Source organism: Lytechinus variegatus, chromosome 3 (genome assembly GCF_018143015.1).
Source record: "Lytechinus variegatus isolate NC3 chromosome 3, Lvar_3.0, whole genome shotgun sequence".
Lineage (NCBI taxonomy): Eukaryota > Metazoa > Echinodermata > Echinoidea > Temnopleuroida > Toxopneustidae > Lytechinus > Lytechinus variegatus.
The window spans coordinates 73,954,678-73,980,719 of record NC_054742.1 but is presented as its reverse complement, the minus strand read 5'-3'; the positions used below and the strand labels follow the sequence as shown (position 1 = coordinate 73,980,719).

The following is a 26,042-nucleotide window of genomic DNA, read 5'->3' as shown; positions in this document are numbered from 1 at the left end:
AAACAACTAGCGTTTATAGGAGCGAAGGGGGGGAGGGGCGCTTCCCTATATGATAGAGGTACAAGTGAATCATACTAAATCGTACTTAAATTGTGACAACCCTTTGGCAAACCAGAAAAAAAATTGTGTATAAACAGGTCTACAGAAGGAAGTGGTATTTACCTTAAAGTAACAGGATGTTTATCTATAAAAACATACAACTGTCACAGGCTTTTGAACAGTCTTAATTCTATATTCACCCGCTGAAAATACTAGTTATTCAGACTGCTTAAAAATAGGATTGAATCGAGAAAAATGCAATATCTCTCCATAATGAAAAACTCAATCCATAACCAAAATTCGTCAACGTTTCTCTCATTTATCATTAATTACTAAAAATATGTTATGGTACATAAAGAATAATTTCTCATCCTAGATCATACCTATAGGACCTCTCGTCTGAATTAATGATTAATAATATTTTCTTGAATCGAGATTAACCCAAAATAATGTATCTATGAAGACAAACTCATTAATCATGGTTGAACTCTCTCATTTGCCCTTTCTTATGCAAATGAATCGATGTATTACATCCAAGATGAAGATCCCATGTGTAATGGAACATAACGATGTCTTTAGGGTAAAGATTAGACTTAACCTTTTAATCCTACTTGATCATTTCACTTCCACACAAACCCCGTTTCATTCTTGTATGTCGTTATAATCTAATTTCATTTTCATTTCATTACATTCAATTTCGTCCACCATTTCTATGCCACGTCATTTCATTTTAATCTTTGTATTTCATCGCATGTCATCTCAAATTATTTCCGTTGTATTACAGATCGTTGTTTAATCTCATTCCATAGCAAAATTACTTCATTTGATTTCATTTATCAATCATCATTTTACAGCAATGCATTTCATTTCGTTCTATTCCAGTCCATTTTTTGTTTCATTCCATATCATCTCATGGCCTTTCGTTCAGCATAATTGTAATAACTCTAATCTTATTAATTGAATTTGATTTCGTATCATATTAATTTAATTCATTTCATTTTATTTTATTTCATCTCATTTCATTTCACTTCATTTGAAGTTCATTTAATTTGACATTATTCAATCCCCTTTTATTTCCATTTTATTCCATTGAATTCCATCACATTTCATTCCATTTCACTTTCAATTAATTTCATTTCGTTTCCTTTAATTTCATGCACTTTCATATCATTTCGACCCATTTCAATTCATTTTATTACGATCCATTCTATTTTACCAATTCCATCATATTTCATGGCATTACATTTCATTTCCTTTTATTTCATTCCATTTAATTTTATTCCTTTCATTTAACTTTCATTACATTAAATTTCATCAAATTCTTAATTTAAAGTAATTTCATTTCATTCCGTTTTGTTTTATTTCATTTCATTTCCTTTCATCTCATTCCATTCCTTTCCGTTTCATTTCATTTCATCTATAGCCGACATTATGTGAAACTTACCAGCGCACACCGGAAGCTCAGCGGACCACATTCCTTTAAGACAGGTGCTAATGGCGGCCCCTTGGAGGTTGTACCCAGACTGACACCTGACGGCGATGACGGTACCATCGGTATACTGGCCATTGAGTCCATTCGCGTCCGGCGTTATCTCACCGTTGGGAACGATGCCAGGGAAGTCGCATCCTTTAAATGAGGAAACATGGACGACACAGTTGATGAATTAAGTTCAGAAAATTGTTTATAAAGTGAATAGTCAGAAAATATTAAGCAGAAATCAGGTGAAATTAAGGAGAAAGAGATAATGGGGATTTGAATGAATGTAAAAGTCAATTAAATAAAATGATTTCATTAATGATGATGATGACTATGATGGTGATTCATATTCAGATGAGCGTTGAGAGCAATGGTATCATGGTGCCAGTTTGAAAAAAAGGCGTAAAATCCCTGAGCAGAGTTTAGCTTTCAAATGCACGGTGATATTTGAAACTTTGAAGTTGTCTGGCCTGTCCATGGAAATATTATTTTTCTTTATAAACAAATAATGAATATTAGAATTAGAACTTGAAAAACAATATGAAAAATGTAATATATATATATATATATATATATATTATATATATATTAAAATGTAGTGTGGAAATAAAGATGTTATCGTCATCTGGATGTGCTATCAAACTCTATTTCAATTCCAATGCATTTATTTCTGCATATGCAGGTTGAAATAATCAAAGATATTCAATAAATCTTGTACATGCTTTGAAAAATCAATATTCAACAGTTCAAGTAGAGAACTTTTTCACATCTACACTACAATAGGGTATCTTATGAAGGAATATAAGAGCACCAGGCGCATAAATATTCAAATGAAATTGCGTTGTTTAAGGTTGACACAAGGAACAATGGTTTTGGTTTTTTATCTGATGAGAGATGTCTCCTGATATGAGCATTAAACTAGGGCAACTCTGTCCGACCCCCAGCACGTTCTACGCGCCCTTGTACCCTTTTCCGTTCATCACTGCCCCTCTCCTTCCCCTTAGAAAGACAAATTTATCTATCCCAAGATTCCTGGCCAGTCTGAATGCCATATCCAGATGATTTCCTCGTATGCCCCAGTCACACTCGAGAAACCAACGCAAGAACGACAACAGATATAACGTTATTGTCGAGGATATACCATCGGCCGGTTTCGTTGGTGTGACTGATAGGCGTAACTTTGAACTTCTTCTCCTCGTTCCCTGCGGCCGTTTCCTGCTTCAAACTCTATTCCCCGCGACTACGCCTTCTATACCTCTGTCACAGAAAACTATTATTGTCTGATGTGCACCAAACTGCTCAAGGGATAAGAAAATGACGTGTGAAGGTGGAGAAGCGAGTAATAATAAAGAAAGAGACATAAGCGGAGAGAGTGAGACATAAGCGGTGGAGGAAAGGGTACTCAATGATGATGATGATGATGAAGAAGAAACAGATGATATATGTCTCAATGATATCAGGATGGTGTGAAGAAACAGCCCCTAGCCAGAGAGCCCAACAGACGGACAGACAGGCAAAAGAACAAACAACCTGACAGACAATCAGACAGACAGGCAGGAAAAACAGACGGACGTACAGAAAGACGAACAGACAGACAGACAGGAAAGGCAAACAAACAGACACATTGGCGGCGGAAGCCAAAAAATTTAGGGGGGTCCACTTGAAATTTTGGGATGGACACAGATAAAAAAAAATTGACAACAAAATTTAGGGGAGACCGTCCCCCCACCTCAAATTTAGGAGGTGACAGGTCCCCCCGCTTCCGCCGCCTATGGACAGACAGACAGACAGACGAAAGGATGGACAGACAGGTAAGACAGACTGACAAACAGACAGACAATAACCATGCACAAAAAGATGTGTTTAATAAGTTATTAAATCAAGTTACAAACGCTACTAATCATAATGATAATTATTGTGGTATTCTATTTCAAGATCGGTTCGCAAAATCACTGGAAAACATCAATACATAATGAGAAGTTATATAATATGGTATCACGAAAATATAAAAAAGCAGGAAGAAATCTCAAATCAATGAAACATTCAGAAGACAATTCTAAATGCAAAAAAACCCCGACTATATGGTTATGAACTATAATGAGTCCGTGAAATGTGATTGACTAAGAGCTAATTATGGGCAGAGCTAATTATGGGCGGAACTACACGAGGCGGGGTCCTACCACTGTGATTACTTTAAAATAGAACTGAAAAGAAAATAAGAGAGGAGAAAAATAAACTACATGAAGAAAAAGGAGAAAAAGACGTAGAAATATCATTTAAAGAGACTCATGAAACTCTAAATGGAAGAATATGACATGAACTTAAGGCCGTCTTGCCACATATCAAATTACCCACACGTCGCCAATGAGCGAATTGTCATACAATCCCTTGATTATTTTTGTTATTGATGTAACAAGATTGATACAATGTGGCTTATCATTTAAAAAGTAAATGAAGACATGGAAAGATTGATGGTGTTAAGTTTGATACTTTACATAAGGCCCTCGTCGTGTTCATCTGAATTATAGGACTGCATGAATTGATTAATAGAATTAATGATGAATATGATCATCATAAATGATTAATATCAACATAGTAGAAAATCATACACTAATAATCACAGACAACTTTTCCCCTGAAAAATTCGGATTTAATGATAAACCTGTGGCTTTACAACAACAACAAAAAAATATTCGGGGTTAAATTAGCTCAGAAAAACAGATTTCCCCCCAGTTACAGAAAGGGAACATTGCAAGGTGAAATGTTGGAGCAGCGGTTTTCCCGAGATTTGATGGCGGATTTTCCAAATTCTAAATTTGATCTTCAACTGTGACTCACAAATAGATATATTTTTCTATGGAATTGGAAAGGAGCCTTCAGGATAGATCACCGAATATGGTTTGAATGATGACCTGACAATGAGCATGATGAGGTAGGATGTCAAAGTACTCTACTTATCTTTTTTTATTTTATTGTTTATTATGTATTTTTATTATCATTATTATCTTACTATCATTAATATTATTATTTTTATTAGTATTATTATGATTATATTTATTATTATTATTATCACCATCATCATTATTATTATTATTATCATTATTATTGCCTGTTGTAGTCCCTCAGAGGCACTTACTGGTGTTTCTAGATCTATGTGATATGTTGATTATTGTATTATATTATAAGATTTTTTTTCTTCTGTATAGTGAATTTTACTGCCCTGCATTTTCTCTTTATAGGGAAGTGTCATGGGCGTATATGCAGATTTGCAAATAAAGTGATATATAACATTATTTTTATCATTGATATTATTATTATCATTATTATTATTATTATCATCATCATCATCATCATCATTATCGTTATTATTATCATCATATCTAGGGGAAGCTTCTATTCTTACTGAATACATTGGCTTGTTTTATAAATAAGGAAATAAGTATCACCAAACAATACTGTAAATGAGGATACAACATAGGCTAGATGAACATGAATAAAAATAAATGTATAAAACGGCTAAAGTTTAAGTTGAGAATCACCCTACATGCCGTAGGCCTAAGGCTTTACTTCCAAAGATCTATTTTTATAAACTTTTAATGTTACCTTCAGGGTGACGTGTTTTAAAAGTAACAAGTGGACACTCGTTCAAGTTAAATTATCAGCGGAATTCGTCTCTCATGTCTATGGCGTTTGTGTATTTTAGTGATGAAAGGAGCTATGACAGGCCTATCTCAGGAAAGCGAAACAAGCGCATGTACGCTGTCTATCACAGCTTAATCCATGACACGAAACAGGGTAAATCCGCAAATGTCAAGGTCATGACTAAAGGCAATGTTTCTCTGAAACCATTATGGTAAAAGTTATATCCGATACGGATCCTATTTTCAGAAAAGTCTGAAATATGGAACTGCTTTATAACGAACAGTCGCGCTGCCAGTATGAACGGGTTGGGGACAGGTGGACGGGATGGTGTTTCGACTTTGATGGGTTATTCATATGCACGCACAAGCTTTTAAGCCATCAGTAATGGTAATGCCGTTGGAAGACTCTGGGGAAACATTTGTCAGCGACTAAACCAACTAACTTACCCAGTCGAGTTTAAATGATGAATAAATACAAGTGTGGCTATTGCCAATTCGATTTCAATTACATTTTGAAGGCCTTTTTGTTACTTCTCTTTCGATTTCAGCCCAGTTTACGGTGAACTTTTCAGACTTGGAAGTGATTCTTTTTAGCACGTGTCTGTAAAGTTCTTGATAGTTGTAGCTATATCCTGATGAGATATAAAACTACAAATTATCGGAACTATCCTGTCATTCAGAGACACGTGAAGAAATAAAAATGTACACTCATTTCCGCTAAAGTTAGTTAGAAACAATCAATTCTAAGTAGTTGAAGTTTACGATGACTATTACCTTTCGTTCGGCGCCACTAGGCCAGAATAGTCCCTGATAGTTGTAAACAACGGCGCTTCGTAACATCACTTAATTAACAATTAAGCAACAAATGACTATCATCAATTAATCAGTTTAAAAAAATAATCAGCAAGCGATATTGCCCGGATTTCTATAAACTTTTAATCATTTGACAACTTATTTCAGTAATCAGACGGTAATTTATTTTTTTATGAAAATTGGGATCTGGTAGGTGTTTCATGAAAGTCGTCAGCACTGATTAAATTGTCAGTGCTGACTCTGTTAGTGAAATTCTTGCTTTTGATTGGCACTGGCCACTCTGACTGTCACTATGGTAACTGTCGGAGAAAGACAACTTGTTAGTGCTGACAACTTTCATGAAATAGTCCCCTGTTCTTGAGGCACGGGGCACTTCTTCGATGTTCTTGGACATGTTGGAGGCGTTTCTTATAAACACATTTTAAGAGAGCTATTAGTGACATTTGTGTGGGTGGAATAGTGTGTCATCTCTGTTGAGTTACAGGTTTATTTTATTCTACCTGAAGTTGTTTTTGTTTCGAGGACTCCCCCAGACATGTCCCCCAGGAACCATATTCCCATCCATGGGGTAGCCCCTTTCCCCCGTCTTCATAGCACCCTCGTTTTAGTGCTCATGAATCATGCTATTTGAATGAATGTAAGCCTATTTTGATTTAAGTCTTACTGCATTCATCAGATTTAACCGTGATCTTGAAGGAAATACAAGAATTCTGTATGCGCGGAAACTATAAAGAATCACAAGTAGGCCTATAACATCTTATCAAACCTAAATTCATGTTTTTACCAAGGAAATGTTACTGAGACGATATCGGACGGCACTTCATAAGGTTTGTGACATTCGACTTTAGCACATGGCCAAAATATAATTAAAAATTCAAGTGAAATAGTCGTCCATTGTTGAATCTCTAAATACTCACCATGGCAAAAGGAAGGCATTTTGGGTAAATCGGGAGGAGGAGAAGTGCAGTTACATGTTTGACCTTTACCATGGTTACGGAAACACACGTCTTGGGCAGGTACCAAGGGATATTGATACGCTGAAATTGAAAATAACCTCTCAATAATAAATTTTTTGTACAGGTACTAAATTCATGTTTTTTTTTCTTCTTTACCATTTATCATTAGCTATTTTTCATTTTCTACTCTTCAACCTTTTTCTCAAACATGTCAAAAGATGGAAAGATTTGCAATGGACACCATGAGAACAAATCGAAAGTCGATTTATTATTCCCCTTTCTTATCAACCTTTCCCCTTGACCCCCCCCCCCCTCTTTTGAATCCCGGCATCTTGTGCCCAACTCCAAGGGCACTATCTCTTCAGCTCCCTCACTATTGCCCCCTCCCCCTCTTCTTCTCTCCCTTCCCCCCTCTACCCTCCTCCCTATCCTCATCATCCCCTCCTCCTCCCTACTCCCCTATCTCTTCTTCCATCCTCACCCTCATTTCATCCCCCCTCCTCCTCCTCATTCCCTAACACCTCCCCCGTCCCTCGTCCTATCACCCCTCCTACCCACCCCTGTCCCCTCCCCTTCATTCTCATTACCCATTACCCCCTCCTCCATCTCCTCTGCCTATCTACCCCCCCCCCGACCGCATCCGGTTTCCTGTCATCCCGATACTCCCGTTCTATCTCCGGTCTTCAGCGGTTTGAGAGGGGGTAACCGGACACCGTCCCTTGTCACTTACTCTTCATCCATGTGTATCTATTCATGATGCATAGCCAATCGAGTTCAATGTGGTGAAAGAGGTCCCGCTTGACTCATCTAATAATATATCTATGTTCAAGATGCTCTACTTCTCTTTCAGAAGAAACTTATGAAAGATAACACCAACTTTGTTGATCTACGATTTGACTCAGGGTGTTGTATAATATGCGAGTAATTTGTTGATACATGTAGATGCTACCGAATTGGTCATTTGCCCCCCCCCCCCTCCCATGATAGAACTGTGATTAAAAATGATACTTTTCATTAAAACAAATGCATGAACAATTTAGATCATTTAGAATTTGTATGCTGTAAGGTTTGACAAAATTAATCATCATCCTTAAAGCAATTGAATTAACTTGATAAACCGTAACTTAATAAGAAAATTCTTCAATTGGATTTACATTCCATTTGAAAACGAGTTTTCAACCTACCACCATCCGAGATCCCATCTTCTGCAACGATTGAACAAACAAGTTAAGCAAACAAGTAAAACAAAAAAGTAAAAAAAAATGCCGTAATCGAACTACTTGAAGACTAAACTTGTCTCCCCCCCCCCCCCTCTCCCCCTCTTTTCAGACACACACATCAACACACACCTCCATGAACACACCCAGTCCCCCCCCCTCTCTCTCTCTCTCTCTGAACGACAAACTCACATTACATCACATAAATAAAGGATAAATACGTGACAGAATTTTACAGAAAGTTACATAACATGAAGATGCATACAAATACCGAGAATGACGAAGAGAAGAGGGGGGGGGGGGGTAAATGTAAGAAAAAAAACATTCAAAACTTGCAACATGCAATGTATGAAACAGTTGGTGTTTGATGGGACAGCTGGATCACGTGACCAGCATGGAAACAATGGAAATGAACGAAGAGGGCCCACCAACAGCCGCAAACTTCATCAAGGATATTTAAGGAAACGCAACGGAACTATTGTGAGACGAAAAAAGAAGACAGTATAACCATGGACCTGGTATCAGTCAGAGGGATGTTCAAGCAATTGTGTACATGTTATGGTAATTACTTTTTCTTTATAAATAGATAAGACGAAGGGGGTACATTCAACGTCATAATCATAACAACACGCTAAAAGTGAAAAGGTCGAAAAGGGGTAAATCACCATTTAAAAGGGCCCAGGAATTGACAGCGTTTTGAATAAGGGTGGAAAAGGTTGTCACTCTTGGGCTCTTTTCCATCCTTTTCCACGTAGGGGCAGCCGAGGATAGATATTCCTTATGTAATTGACATCTTCCTTAGGTAATTGACATCTTCCTATACCTCATTGTCATAATAAGGTCCCTCGCATTGGACGTTAAGATGTAGGTCATTTGGTAAATTAAAAGCATTCAGGCCTAGCCAACAGCAGGTTATACATAAGCAGGCACGGATCAAGAGGAACGGAGGGGGGGGGGGGGGCATATGCACCCTCAAGTTGATATAAGAGGTCGCCCCCCCCTTCAAGATGATATTGCCCCACCCTGTGTAAAATGAGGAAATATGTTTCTTCTTATTTTAGAATGTCGACTTTTCTTGGAGGCAAAATAGGCCCCTTTCAAGGAGAGTGAACACTTTGTAGGGGGGGGGGGGCAAACAAAGTCGGTGGACCCCACCACCTTTCCTCCTCTTTTAAATAAAATCCAAACCTGACATCCGTGTAGCCTGGTACATCAATCCAACCATTCCTCCCCCCAAAAAAAAAAAAGTATTGCTAAGCGAAATGAAAATAATTGCAAAGTCTTACCGATAGGCGTGCATGAGAATCCGTCCCCTGTGAAACCTTCCTTACAAGAACATCTGTAAAACCCTGGAGTGTTTGTGCAAACTGCCTCCTCGTCGCACAAATCCGTTCCTTCGGCACACTCATCAATATCTGGGATATACAAAATCAGATCGTGATTTTTGAGAAATCGGAAAGTTTGTCGAAAAAATTTCGTAGGGACGAATAACAATAGTCACAAGATAAAAGCCTCTCTTGTTGTGGCCAAGTGGATAAGTCTTCTGACTTTGAAACAGAGGGACGTGGGTTCGAATCCCAGCCATGGCATAATTTCCTTCAGCAAGAAATTTATCCACATTGTCATTGTGCTGCACTCGACCCAGGTGAGGTGAATGGGTACCCGGTAGGATTAATTCCTTGAATGCATGAGCGCTGAGAGGCAGCTCGAGCTAAAGCCGGGGTAATAACAATAATAACAACGCGCCTCGGAATAGAATATTTCTAGATAGATGGAGCTATATAAATGCCTATTATTATTATTATTACCCAAATTCCATTATATCATTTTCATCATATCAGAATGGAAATATGCAAAGTTTGTTGAATTTTTTAAAACAGACCAAAACAAGATCACAAGATTATTCTGATTTAAACACACGCCACTCAAATTTTCTACCTCTGTCTACAAAATAATAATGTTGACATTGGCCCACTAACAGCAAAGGGAATAATTGAAGGAAAATAACGTGACAAAAGCATAAACAACAATTTAACAATCATTTCAATTCAAGATGACATTATACGATTTAATATAACTTTTATATATTACTAATAAAGACTAACCACAGGGCAAATAATTCCTCTTTTGTTATTAATTTACATTTTATAAAATCAGTCACATTTCAATATGAGACGTGTTTTCCTTGCCCTTAGGTACACTCCAGGCCACATTAATAAACAAAGTCAACCACTTTCATGGTCGTACCATGAAGAAAGTTAAAAGAAAATGTTTGAAAATTATTTGGTTGGTGGGCTAACCATGTTTACCGTAAATGAAGTTCGAATCGATGAACTAATCGGCGATCTACCCCCCCCCCTTTTTTTTTACATTTTAGACCACAATAATAGACAAATGTAACCACTTTCAGGGTCATATCATAAAGAAAAAAATATGAAGAACGTTTGACAATTATTTGGTTGACGGGCATATTCAAAATGTAGTTCAATATCGAGACTTTCATTGCGATCAAGCATGAAAAAATAGCGATAAACCACGTAGCCACAATGATACTGTGTCTATTTTGATGCCTCACCTGAATGAAAACCAATGATCCAATGACGATTATATCAAGTTTTGTTCTTTCTTAAACTTTTTTTTTCCTGCACATCCGGAAAGACAACACTTTTTAAATGATTGTTTGAATGAATGATTTGCACTAATGGTTGAATAGGTAAGAAATTGATAAACATGTTTGTAACACCAAAGGTGACTTGAGAAGCGATTTATTTACAGAATTGGTTTCAAGACTAAAGTGATATGAGGATTGATATTGTAAATATAAATACAAAATCAAATTTTGAGAAAATGCAGAAGAAGAAGAAGAAAAAGAAGAGGAAGATGAAGGAGAAGAAGGAGAACAAGAAGTATAATAATAATAATGAGAAGAAGAACAATAAGGTAAAATGAAGGAGAAGAAGAAGAAGAAGGAAAGAAGGAAGGAAGGAAGGAAAGAAAGAAAGAAAGAAAGACGAAGGGAGGAAGGAAGGAAGGAAAGAAAGAAAGAAAGAAAGAAAGAAAGAAAAAAGAAAGAAAAAGAAAGAAAAAAGAAAGAAAGAAAAAAAGAAAAAAGAAGAAAAAAGAAAGAAAAAAGAAAGAAAAAAGAAAGAAAGACGAAGAAAAGGAAGGAAAAAAAGAAAAAAAAGAGAATAATGATGAAGAAATGAGAAAGAGACAGAAGAGGAACAGATGAGAAGAAAGGGAAGAATGTTAGTGCGCTAGGGAGTTACTTTGGAGAAAATAGACGTTTAAATCATCTAAAAGATAACATTTATATCGAATTCCAGGCAGGCAAAGACGCCAATTCACCCCCAGGGGGGGGGGGGGGGGCGGGGGGGTACTTAGATTTGGTTTTGACGGGGGTGTGCGGTTGAAGATTCAAAACCCATACCAATATCTACGAGTCATTTTGGCTAAAAAAAAGTACACATGATTAAGGATTTATTAAAATTTGACAAGAAAAAGAAAAAAAGTTTAAGAGAGGAAGTAGCAATAAAAGTACCACTCGATCGATGATTATTAAAAAGTAGGAAATATTATTTCGTCCTAGAAGTAGAAGTAAATTACAACTTAAGAAACAAGAGCAGAGAGGTAACAGAATTGATGACAGGTGTAGGGAAACATGGACCTATTATAGGTCCATGAAGGAAATAAGGAAGTAAAATTGAATTAGAAAAATGGTATCATTTATCACCCCTAATCAACTCACCTTCACAAGTCTCGCCATCACCTCGGTACCCACGCGGGCAGGGTCCACATTGATAGAGTTTGAGCATCCCGTCGGCTGGGTATGGAATATCGGTCGATGTTAATTCCTGGGTTGCACACGTGACTTGGGGGAAACATGGCCGCTGAGAACATGTCTTCAAATCTGCATAAAAAGATATAACAAATATTTTCTCGGGTAAATGTACTATATGTAAATAATATTTATGAGAAAGATTTAATGAAACGTTTGGGAGAAGAACTGATAGGGGAGAGTGGGAAGTGTCCGCCATATTTTCTTCTCACTCTTCTATCTACATGGAAATGTATTACTTGTTTTAGTATATATCTGTCTATCTATTATGATGCGATTGGTCTTGTCAGGATGAGAAGCAGATACGACTCAGGGGGTCAGGCTCTGTTTTTTTTTCACTGAACTTTACAGACAAATGACGATAAAGGGTATTTCCCCAGTTTTTGAAAACTGATAAATCTAACGCAGACCACATTCTCATACAACATTGGGGGGAAACATGCTTGGTCGAAATGTTTCGTAAAACCTTTTTGTCTTATTCTTTTATATCGTTGGTTTCATTTTTCTCTCTTTAACACTATCATTATAAGAGAGTCGTCCAATTATCGCGAAGCTGAGAATCGCGTGGTGGGCGGTCTCGCCCCTTTATGCACAAGCCCCGTGCTCTCCTATTATTTCATTATTTTACAATAACTATATTTTCGATGAATTGTAAAATGCGAAACAACGAGTAATTTCGAAACGATCATGATTCAAATTATGATTATTTAGTTACGCTCATTTTCGTCTGTAAGTTAAATATCAATAACAGAGAAATATTTATTCTTGGAACGAACGTAATGACAATGCATGATGTTTTGCATGTTTTCATACGATTGAAGTTTGCAACGATGCATCGCGATGGTTATACTATTTTTATCTTACGTTAGAATAATTCTCCATATTTGTTATCACAACTACTGGTTTCGTTTGGTGTGGAAATAATCATCATTTATATTGAGCTCCGAACTACTACACACGCATTGTCACTATAAACATAATCTCAGACTCATACATACTTTCGTTGTTTAGGATTGAACTTCAGAACAGACCTAAAGGTCAAAATATCACGGCAAGGATCATAAATACATCTTACCCAGAAGTACCAAACAGGTGTGTATGTCAAATTACTTCGTTTTGCAAGAAAATTAACGTGTTTTGTCAAACATACATTCGTGTTTTTTTATCAGAGTTACCTACCTAAAGATTGTTGTGTTATTCAATACATGCAAAATTTGCACATTATGCTATCTTTTGGATATCAGAGAAGTCTAGCGCCGAAGACAGACAGACGGAAAGACAAATCCTACAACATTGACTCATATTTCGTAAACATGATGACCTTGCACTACATTGTTGAATTCTTTGACATTTTTTTAACAAAGCACATTATGCAGGATTATACAACATGACCTACATCATTACGAAAACGATCAGTGACACTTGGTCCTCATGTTACGGTCACATTAATCATACCTCACGGAGAACATTTTCAGGAACATTTGACCAAACCCATCACATTCAAGGCAACAAAACATGATGTCGCATTTGAATAGATAACGTCTTTTCATTAATGGTGCACCCCATCAATCTCTCTCTTTGTTTTCATTTCAAGATGAACCATGTTTCATGTATCATCTTGTCAGTGATTTTCGCCGACAAATTTGCTCTGAGCCAATCAGAAGCTAGGGTTTCGGAAGCTTTTAACACTTGTCAGCGAAAAGTCACAGTCTATTCATTTAATGAAATGCTCCCACGAACTTCATATGCATGCTATGGGTCCGTTGGTGCGATTCTGAGTTTCTGACTACCCAAAGGTTCAGAGGAAGGAGAATGTCTGGCTCGGTAAGGCGAGGGTTCTTTAAAAGTGTTTATTTGACATTTGTCATCGTTTTTCAAATCAGTCTGTTTTCAATCTAATTGGATTGAGATGAGATTCAAATGAGAAAAATGTGATCGTACATAATTATATTTCTGTCCTTTATTGTCATTTTTTAAGTTTCTAATCGTAAAAATATGACCCTAAAATCAATGTTACGGGAGCGGCAAAAGGACACCTCGCTATTTTTTTTTTGTAATTCTTCGTTATATTTTCTTTAACTTCTCTATCTTCTTTATAAATTATTATGTGTTTCATCATTCCATCCCCTCCATCAAATTGAAACCATGTAGAAACAAAATATAGGCGAACATGCATGTTATACTTAACCCAATATTCATTTCATTTATTTATCTATTCTTATTCTGTCATAGGCTGGACAGCATTTTCAGCAAAGGTAATATTTCAAAGGGGACCACAAATTTCATTACAAGAAAAGCTACAATATCAATTATTGTAATATCTCACTTTATAAATTATTGAAAACTTTAGAGAAAGGCATAAAAACTACCAAAAAGTAGACATTACAATTATGGGTAACACCATTCGAGATTTCCCTAGGATTTGGAAATGACAACTTTTACAAACACCCTGGGGTACATACTACACAGGATATCGCTTTAAACTCGTAAGAAAACTCTTATTTTTCTTGCGTGTTAACCGCGTTGCGACTGTCAGCGAATTCATTTTTCTCTTGCCAGCCCGGATATTCAATCAGGAAGAAATCAAAGTAACTTGTTAGTTCAAACTAGCCAAGAAAAGAGGCGGTACTGTAAATTGATCTGAAAATTAGTGCACAGTTATGACTGGACGTGAAAAGCCAGAACCTGGACAACTGTCGCGAGCTATCCTACTGCATCTCCCGTGAATCAACAGTTTTCAAGAGTTACCTAAAATCCCCTTTTCCACCTTGTCTTTAGAAGGCCCTACTTACAGCAGCTCGATATTCATTCATCTTACATTAATGTCACGGCTATCTAAAATAAATCGATATTTTAAAAAATGAGGTTCCTTTCACGAGAGTATAACGCCTATGGTCATCTTTGGGATAAAAAGAAAGGGTACAATTCAACATAGGTACAGATTGATGCGAGCCTAGAGAAATAAAATCTCAAAATCATCCTTGTCTGAAGTTTAATTGCTGTTCTGATTTTGATTTCCCGTAACCCCTTTCTATATCAAGATTCGTAAATAAAAGAAAACGCAAAGGGATCGTAGAAAATAATTGAATTTGCTCTATGAAGAAGCCAATGAAGCAATGGCAACTAAAACTTGATCAAAGCGAATCTTCAGGTTCTTGGCACAGAGGAAGGCGGTGCCTCCATTTTCGTGACACCATGGGTGTCACAGCCCAATCATCCTGACGGTGAATCACTGGCTAAATGTTTCGAATTCAAACCAAACAATGAACAAGAACAGAGTGGTCGGGGGAAGTGAGAGACTGGCAACAAATGTTTAACAGATGGGGGATTTCTCAAAGTGACAAGAAGAAAAATTGGCAACATTATCAAATGATGTCAAAGGGAAAAGCGAAAAAGGAGCATTAGAATTGAACCACATTGACAGGAGTCTTGATAAACTTGAGTTGATAGAGTTGGAATGTAGCTAGTTTCTCGGGGTGTGGGTCTGAGGAACGGTAGAACGTTGCATCACTGATTGGAACGATATTTGATTGTTACATGTAGGTCCATGATTGTTAGCATCATAAAGGAGCCGTGGCCGAGTGGTCTAAGGCGCCTGACTGTACATAGAAAGTCCGGGGTTCGATCCTCAGCCGCGGCACCTGTGCCCGTGAGCAAAGCATTTAAGCGACAATGCTCTTTTATCCTGCATTCAAATAAATGTAAATGCTATACGCATTCATGGTAACTAGGTGTGCACTTGGTTTTTTTTCATATAAATATTGTGTTAGGCCTCGGTGAAATACATACGATTACAGGTTTACTAGTCAAGGATTGGCATTGGTTGAAAGTTCCTTTCAAGAGATGTAAACAATGCTTGGGTCGGGAACGGGTATACCTTGGTATTCGGAACAACGAACTACCCAGTTACACTTGTTTCATTCCTGCCGAGGATGATGATGCACATTTTCAAAGAAAGGGGGACGGAAGAAATTTGTGAGGTTACAAAACATCTCATCAAAACAGCTGCTGAAGAATCAGTCATAATCATCGGTATACCCTGGCAAGTGATTGGTGAGTCAACAAAGTTTATGCGACTGTCTTTGAAGTTTAAGGACGGTTTTGAAAAAGTTTTGCGTAGTCGCACTCATCATTCGTCCATTCCTCTTCATGAACAACACCATCACATTCACCACCGTATAATCATATGTTGTCGTAATCATCATTGCATTCATCATCACTTTATCATCATTATCATCATCAGCATCACCGCCGTCAACATCGTCATCGTCATCATCATCATCACCACCACAACAATCATCATCGTCAGCACTACCATTAACATCATCATCTCCCATATCGTCGTAATCATCAATGCCATCATCACCAACTTATTTTCTTCATTATTTTTGCTCGTCTACACGGTCAAATAAAAAGATTTCAATTGGAAAGGAAACAAACCTTACTCTTTACTGTGTAAAACAATAATTGCTTTATGAGCTTCAAGGCACGTTGTTCAATCTTTAGATGACACCATTTTTTATGTTCTCTGGCCCATCGGGTGGGCAAACCACATTTCGAATCAACATCACGAATCATAATTATCCCGTGTTGTCGGGCTCGTATTTACTTTCTCATTTACTTTCTCGAATTGCCATGAGCGCTATGATGTCATATTTTCCAACTTTCCATTCAAAATATGTTTTACCTAAAATGCCAAAAATCAAATTTACTCAAGGCTATTGCAAGCGGGAGTTCCCGTCACACACACACACCAGCCCTCATGAATCATTTATATATCACTCACAGAATCTCATTAGGATATCGGAAATCATTTTGATTGTCGATGGCTTTCAAACTTATCAAAAACACCACTCACTCAAACCCAGTGAGCTCATCCAATTGTGTCCCAATAAACGTTATGATTTGTTTCTAAATGCGGAATGACCGATACTATCAATTATTATTAGCAGCAATCATATCGCCCTGACTCAAAGGATGGTCGTGACTGACAGTGTTTAGGCATGTGCAGAGAAGACAAATGTATTTTCTACGTGGGCATGACAATTAGGTGGGCAATATTAAATGACAATCCAAATGAATGAATCTTTATTGAGAGATAAATCAGGCAATCCAGGATCTGACTGGTAGATCCGAGGAGGAGAATGAAACTTAATTGCATTTGATTTCAAATTAAAACATCATTACTCATCTTCGGTTGGATTATCATTTGAAGTATCTTAACTCCTTATCGCCAACACTGAAAGAATGTACGTTTAAAATGCGACCGTTAAGAGCTGTCATTTGTAGAAAAATACACATCGATTCAACGTTGACCATATTGAGAACAAGGCACTGATCAGTAAAGGATGGGGTTCAACTTTCAGCTAATTTTTTAGATAAGTGTGATTACCATAGCATCAGGAACATTTGTAAATTTAAAGAGAGCCTAAAAGAAACTTGAGGCTAGAACTGTACTGAGAGAAAGATGCTTTTAGGCATAGGATTATGACAACTTACCGACGATAGTGCATTCCTCTCCGTTGCCAACATAACCTCTATTGCACACACACTTGACCACGCCGCTTCCATCTTGACACTTGGCATTTACATCACAGATCAGTCCGGCATTGGCACATCTATCTTCGGATTCTGAAGAAGAAAAAAGGAATAAAATAATGATATTCTGGAACCAACCTCCATCTTAAAGGCATCGTTTAACTTTGTGAGCAGCTGATTTAAAAAATTCTCAAACTAAGATGAAACATGTGTACAAGTGCATGTATTAGAACTAATAAACCCTGAAAACAACTATTATTGAGAATGAAAAGCTAAAACTACAAGGCAAACCCTGATTTTGTAAATAGGTGTCTTATAGACGCCTAAATAGTACACATAAGCGTATGGGATGATATTAAGATGGTGTTTCCGGTCACTTTATATTTCAAATTTTGAAGCACTAAATAATTATTTTCGAACGCAATTTTTTCTGGGCTTCATTTTTGTAACATATCACAGACACAGGTGACAAGTGTGACCTTAGCTCAGATTTTTTAAAAGTCAAACTAATGTTAACCAATCACTTTAAATGATATCCAATGATATCAGTCTCAGACAAGTTGGTCTTACAAAATCTGCACGTCAGGTACATAGTTACATGGCCCCTTTATACGAATGTGCATTTTTATTATCATGATAGTGCAAGCTACGGAATCATTTTCGAACAACATTTTTCATTTTCTTTTTAAACGTATAAAGGCAATTTATTATATCAAACATTATACTACATCATTATTACATTACGGTATCTTTGCATGTACCCATGTCATCTGTTAAATTAATTAACAAAGTAGACTTTTCTGTATCTAAGTAAACTTCTGTATGAATTAGATTCATGAATAGTTTCATCTTCAGAAGGGTGAGGATAACAATGCACTAGCCTGTTGTTCTTTATAGCTTTGAGTTTATTATGTAACATCGAACCGCATGTTTATCAAACACATCTCACGCGTATAAGCCTTCTATTCTCTTCCAAACAGAATCAAAACAAAACAAGAATGTTTGTGATATATCTACTTAACCAGTGCTTAGTTTTAAGATGTGATCTTTTGTAGTTTACTCCCCAGGAAAAACCATTTTGGCTTACACCAACAAAAGAACTTCGATCAAGAGAAACAAATCCTTCAGAGTTGACTAAATTTGATCTTCAATAACCCGATTTGGAACCCACTTTATGGGGGAAATTGGCAAGGTTAAGAACACAACACGATAAGACTGTCTCCTAAACCGAACGATTAGAGATATATTAGTGGAAATTCGAGCAATGACAATTGTAGTAATTCATTTAATTGGTCATGATTTGGGATAATATCAGTCTGCATAGTTGTCATTGTAATTATGGAAATGGAGAGAATTACCCAGTCATTAACTGAATGAAGGGATTATGATTCATGATGGTTCACGAAAAAATAATGAATGAATTCACGGAAACGAATAGGAACACCGATCAAAAGAAATATTAATCAATCACCAATGTTTCAATGTATAAACATATTTACAGAGACCTTCTCCCCCCCCAAAAAAAAAAAAACATGCATTGCAATGTGGTACATAAACCTTTAAGAAAAAATCTTTTGATTGGCGGCTTACGGCTACTCTATAAGTAATTGGCACAGTCTCGTGGGATAACATTTTTGTCACATCCCATAAAAAAGAACCAGATATTTTTAAATTTTATTATTATCTATGCCATGGATACATCATTTTCATTATATAACGTAACGTTACGTTATGTAATATTACATAAGCTACAGTAGATTGCTCGCACATGTAAGTTGTCTGTACCATGTATACGATCATGTTTATCTGTGCAACGTAATGTAACGTTTCGTAAACGTTATGTTATGTTACGTTACGTTACCTGTACACCTAAGCTTGCCGTCGATGTATCTGAACTGGTATCCTTCGTGGCAGAGGCACATGTAGTTCCCATACGTATTTACGCATCGTTGGTCTGAAGGGCATCGGACAACTCTTTCCTCACACTCGTCAATATCTGTAAAAAAAAAAAAGTTAATAACAAGATAAAACAAAATAGTGCCGTAAAATTAGAATTAGGAAGATGATTGGGACATGTGTCGAGTTGAAGCTCAGTCCTTTAAAACGGACTGTCCGTTTATCTATTTTATCTCTTATTTATTTCATTTTTTTCAATTTTGAAAATAAAAAACCGATACATATGACAGTAAGAGAAGAAACCACACATCCCTAAATGATTTATATACATTTCCTTTCCATCCGTCTCGGGAGGAGTTAATTGCTTCACAAATTACACCCCTCTTATCTATCGAGTAATTAATAAGTGCGTTCGTGATTTTTTACATGTAAATTGACAAAGTCCTTTTATTCTGGCATTTCCAAAAGCATTCATTTAAATCGTATATATTTTCTTACACAACTTTTTTTTGGCGCGAATAGGAAGATTTTCTTTGAATTTTCCAAATAACATATACTGTATGTATGTAACTATTATAATACGCCTTCTTCCTTTATGCTACAAAAACGGTAACAGCTCTCCAAAAAGGGAAGAACAATCAGACTTCGAATCTTTTAATTTAATCCATGGATAGACAACTCGACAGAATAACGAACACAGAATGTAGAAATAACTGTTCAATTGCCTGTCAAATCGACGAGACAACATTCACTATCAGGATTCAATGTGCTTAGTTGTCTCGACTCTTCGAAATCAATAGCATGATCTTTTAATCCTGCTTCGAGCGAATACGAGTGAGTTAGTACTTCATAACTCATATTTTCATATGTTAGAAAATGGTATTTTACTGTTTTACTCATTTAAAAATATTCTTCTTCCTTCAGACGCCAATACACTTAATGTATTCATTCAGATACTATTCGAGGAAGTGTATCTTGATAAACGTGTTTCTTGTACAAATTCATCACATAAAAAGAGATGTTTACTTTTGCTCCCCATCCAATGACGATATCTATTTATTAACATAAATCACACACTGACATATCAAAATGAAGTTCGCAATATCCACACAGTCGTTCAACCGGTTTTTAAAATAGACGCATTATGATGTCTCATCAGTACATGCGATATTTTCAAAAGGGGAGAAAGGGGGGAATGTCTCACGAAAAGAAAAAAAGATAGACTGTTCTTCGCAATTTACTTGTTCGCAGTTTATTTTCAAATCGATGGATTTTTCTCCAAGAGGGAACCAGATTAGGGGGGGGGCTCCTTCACTATCGGGGCATTAAAATCAAGGGGGCACATACTTACCCGCTTTTTTCTTCACCCATGCCTCTCATACTTTATATCAAGATCAATTTAAGGTACCTATAATATCAGCTTCCGTTCTTTAATCTCTTAATTGGCATCAGGAGACCCTCTCATCAAAGCTCTTTAAACCTTCATAATTATCCGCTCATTTAGCATGTTAACAGCACCAAACATCGCATCTGGTGGTAGCCCCTAAACAACTGTTTGGCTGTTCTATTTCCATCTCACCCGCTGTGACACGCAATCAAACCAGAACCGTTTCATATTTTTATTAACGTAGCGATTAAATATGAAAACTGGCCCCCATTCACGCTGTACACAGGCCCCTGAATGTAATCCTGCATTAAATGCCAAACTCAAAACATTAATGTATCATGTTATTGACTTTGAAATCAGTCTTAATAGAACATGCAGAATATAATTAAAACTATAATCAATTCTGACTCATCAATCGGAAATCTATTCAAGAAAATCATGTTTATATTCTAGAGATAGCTCTAATTTTTAATTTCGTGTATCAGTAGGAAGAACAGAAAAGCGCTTTACCTCAATTATGAGGATCATGATGATTTAACAATCGACACGATGCATAGTCGTGGATTGCAAACTAATCATTCTAATTGAAAAATACTGTAACAAAATTTTCCCTTATTTTGAAAAACCAAACTGACATGCAAAGCGCAAACGCTTTTCACGGGAAATATGCAATTATGGCATACATCACGGTATTGGGAGAAAATAAATTGTCATGAACATCAATCATATTACACGCATTTGAAAGACAGGAGTCGGTTAAAAATATTTTCCTCTTCTTTCTTGAAATACATGACATTTTTTTAATATAGACATTATACATATTAAAGACCGAATTATTGCAGGTTTGTGGGATTGTTGTAAACGGTGTTCATTTCTTTAATGAACAAATATCGAGGTCGGGTTAGTTCCAGAGAAGTGTGAGGAGTGTTAATGATGATCCTTTTCACAGTTCAGAAAGTCAGAAAAGTTCGAAATCCGACAAAGCGTTGAAAACCAATCATCCATGAATACGTTTTAATTACAATGAATAGCAGATAGTGTGCAGACGTTGAGGGGGCGTCCGGATATAATGGAGAGGATGGTACTTAGGTATGGGGGTGATGTATAAGAGAATAAAATAGAATAGAAAATATTATACGTATTATGATTATCTTCCTTTTAAAATGAAGTCGACCACCCCTTCTCAACTCCTTCCTCTCAGAACCATACCCCTCTTTCCTTTATCACCCCCATCATATCCCTTCACCTCTCTCCCCTATCTCTATTTTACTTCCCTTCTCTTTCCATCTGTTGTTTCTCTCTCTTCCTATCTCTCTCTCTCTCTCGATCTATCCCCCTCCATCCCCTTTCCCGTATTACCCCCTCCATAACTTCCACACAAGTCACTCCATTTGGAGACGGCTAAGTGCCGCGCACTTACCTAGGCAGTGATAACCGTCTTTTGCGACCCTCATACCTGCCGGACAGATGCACTCCAATCGCAGACCATTCTTTCTGCACCCATACGCACATCTGCCTGGATAACACCGGCTATCACCTAGGAGAAGAAAAAGAGGAAGTTTTCTTGAAAGTATATATGACAAATTAACCAGGATATGGCTGACATGAAATGGGAGGGTCAAGAATATAGTGGTCTAGGAGTCCGGGCCGTAAAGTGATAGGCCGCAAAGAGAATCATTGGGTTAGCAGGTGGCATTCATTCATCTTCTTTAGATATCTACGAGGTTTACATATAATATAAAATATAGATATATAAACACAGTATAATCCTATCATAACAGGGACGTTTCTATTATTAAATGATATCAAATCATTTCGACACTGATATAATGAATTGTAATACTAGTAGTATATTGTTATCACACACACCCTTGCAATGAAAAAGCTCACATGCATCGGCAAGCTCGTGCTTTTTTCAGAGTTCACGAGTTATGGAAAGAACTATCGAGAGTTCAAGTCATGGTAAGGGGGCGGGCTCATGAAAAGGTCAACAATCGATAAATCTTCCACTTAAATGATTGAATTATCCATCTCCATCGAAGATTTATATCCGTAACAATCCGTAACGGCCCGACGCCTGTTTTCTTTTTTTTGAACGCTAAATGCAAAACGGTCGAAAACCCTCTATAAGTGTTTAGAGCCACTTCACTGAGTGGAGAGTTTTTTTGACGACTGTGAATATTACTGGAGGAAAAACACTTCATTTCTAATTCTTTAGAGCAAGCCTTGATCGCTGAAAATAAATAAAGTTCGCCTTAACCAGGCCAACGGCTGTATTATGATTAAAAGATAATCCACAACTCTTTGTTTGTAACCAATGGCGGAAGAGTAGGGATTAGAAATATGTACCAGGAGTTATTATTGTGATAATTAGAACGGTTTGATGTGGAAATCTCTCAGACTCTAATAAAACAGTTTTATTGTATATCTTATTTGTTGATTTCCATGATTGACTTTATGACTAAAAAAAAAACAGTTTGGAGGATAGAAATTCCGATGATTCTGTGAAAGAACTTTATGAGCGTATTGATACTCGTTTATTTTCTCCCTGTGTTTTTGTCTCCGTCTCTGCATTTTGCTTCTGAAAGAGATATACAGTTTGAACTATAATTGAACTCAGAACTTTCTTAGAGATTACACGAAAAATAAATCTCCAAAGTCTTCCGCTGTCACTTTTGTAACAGACTTTAATACCCATAATCACAGATAATTGTGGATGATGTGAAGTCACCTAGACAGACTACTACCTTAGAAGATGTTACAAAGATTAATTCCTACGTAACATTTGATACCACTAATACATCTGAAAAGATGCTAATTATAATCAGAAAGGTTAATTACAGCAAGAGAGGGAAGAAATTATGTACATAAAAAAAAATGCGATGGGAAAGGAAAAACAGGGAAACGAAGCAGAGACAATAGATCAAGAAAGATGAGCGAAATCAAATAAGAAAACGATTTGATATGAAAAACACGGTAAAAGAAAACGATAGAAAATGATCGAGAGATTGATGTAGAAGAGGAAGAAAATACTCGAATGTCATTATCATTTAAGGAGGCTCGTCCTTCATTGCTACAAGCTCCTTTCATTATCTATCAAGATCCATTTTTTTCGACAGAATCACATGAACTCAAACGAGGCACTTCCTACTACCGAATTTGAATCACTTCCCAAAGAAAATACTCCAACTCTGTGATTCAGACTCTATTGGGGGATGAAAGATGCTCGCAAGTGAGGGAAAAAAACAGTTTAAAATGGGGTTTAACCTAAAAAAAGGATCCGGGGTCATTTAACAGATGCACTTAAACCCCAGCTCTTCCTCTTGGGGTATGTTCCTTTGCACATCTGGAGCCATTTTCATTTAACCTGTTATAATACCAAATTTACAATAACAGTAAAAAGCTACTGAAATCATTTAATTTGATTAGATAATAGCAAACTCGTTGCAGAAATTTGCATTTGTTATTAAATAAATCTGTATGATACGGGACCCTGTTTAAATGATACATCGTCATGATCCTGAGATATTACATGTTCATGACAAGCTGCATTGAACTTAAGGGATTACCACAGGCATAGCAGAATAAGGAGGGGGATATAATGAAGAAGGGGGAAAAGAAGGAAGAGGAGGAGAAGAAGTAGAAGAAAACAAAGAAGGAGAAGAAGAACAACAACAGCAAGAAGATAAAGAAGAGAAGAATGAGGAGAAGGAAAAGAATATTTTTTATTGCTTTCGGGGCATGCAAGTTCCTAACCCCCAAACATACAAAAGAACCATAACCACTATTGACAGTTTATACAACTGCGGAAAGGGGTATCACCATCAAATGTCTCAAATCTGTTTTGATTCTAAACAGGCAAGCAGGCATCTTCTCCCTTTTCTTGGCTCTAAGAAGAAAGCCTGTCACATTTTGAGTGACAATCACAGGAACGTTTGCCAAATAACGATATGTTATCATTAATATGATTGTAATGTTTATTGAAAGGGCATGATGAGCAGATGGCTGAGATGAGGTGGTGACTGAATGTTGAAAGATAAAAAATGTCTTCACTGGATATATATTTTTCATCACCCTTCAAGCGTTCATAGTTTTGCAAAGAGGTGAAAGAGGTGGTGAAGTTATGCACACACAAAGGTAACTAAGATATCAGGGGATACATGTCTGGGGATAGACCCAATAGAATGTGGGTAACAAAGACGGTGTCTCGGAAGGGGTAGTTTTTGGCAAACATTTATATATCTGGTATTTTCATGTAAAAAAACAACATGAAAATCTAATGAAGTAGGCCTATTTGGTAAAACCCCAATAAAAACGTAAATTAAAAGTAACGAAATAAAATCCTCCAATATGTTTATTTCATTTTCTTCTTTTTTTCTTGCATAACAAAATTATAAACAGGAGTTGAAAGAGAGAACAAAAGAAAATGGAAAGTTGGTGGGGGAGGGAAGAGAGAATGGAGGGACAAGGAAGAGAGAGAAAGAGAGATCGATAGTAGGAAAAATAATTAAATAGATCTAAGAGAGAGAGAGAGGAATATAAGTGGGTGTGCCAAAATAAATATATTTTCAATGGTCTTTCTTCGAACTGAAGCCGTAAAATGACTATGGGTACACATTATATAACCCTTCCCTCACTACTTTCAGATAAACATATAAAGGACTTTTGAAGTGCGGTAGGCAAAATAAGACCGAAATAAACCATCCAAAAACAAACTTCAAGATAATTGGAGGCATGAAAAACAATATGCTCATAAATATTACATTGTTTACATGCTATGCAAGTCCCTTGTTTGACAACCTTACAACCTACTACAAACAATTAAGGTTATAAAAGCTTTTAAGTTGATTTGAAATATTGAATAACAGAGCTTTGATCATCTAGACTATAAGGGTAACTTAAAACATTATGAAAATAAACACTAAGCATTATATCATCACTATTACGACATACCATTGCTTTTTTAAACGAAGTATGTACACATTATTTGTATTTGATTACAATTACAAATTCTAGACAACTGTAAGTAGGTAAACCCAAACGGTACAACTTCAATGAAACAAATACGTTATAATTAATATAAATAACTGAAACTATGTTGTTGTTTTTTACTTTCTGACTTTTATTGAGGTTTTATGCTTGCTTTGATTCTATCGTAGTGATTGGATGTAAGATTTTGTTATGGGTTTCAAATTTATTCAGAAGAGCTTTACCAAACAATCTGAGAGGTAAAGTACACG

General features: G+C 36.5%; 1 protein-coding gene across 1 annotated transcript in view; it reads right to left on the bottom strand.

The window, feature by feature from the left end:
- LOC121411906 (fibrillin-3-like) overlaps positions 1 to 26,042 on the bottom strand; it is a 101,832-nt gene that overhangs the window by 22,612 nt on the left and 53,178 nt on the right. Inside the window, 6 exon segments of the mRNA XM_041604796.1 lie at positions 1,484 to 1,666; positions 9,430 to 9,558; positions 11,892 to 12,053; positions 17,481 to 17,612; positions 19,381 to 19,515; positions 22,223 to 22,339. Coding sequence (XP_041460730.1) covers positions 1,484 to 1,666; positions 9,430 to 9,558; positions 11,892 to 12,053; positions 17,481 to 17,612; positions 19,381 to 19,515; positions 22,223 to 22,339 — 858 coding nt within the window.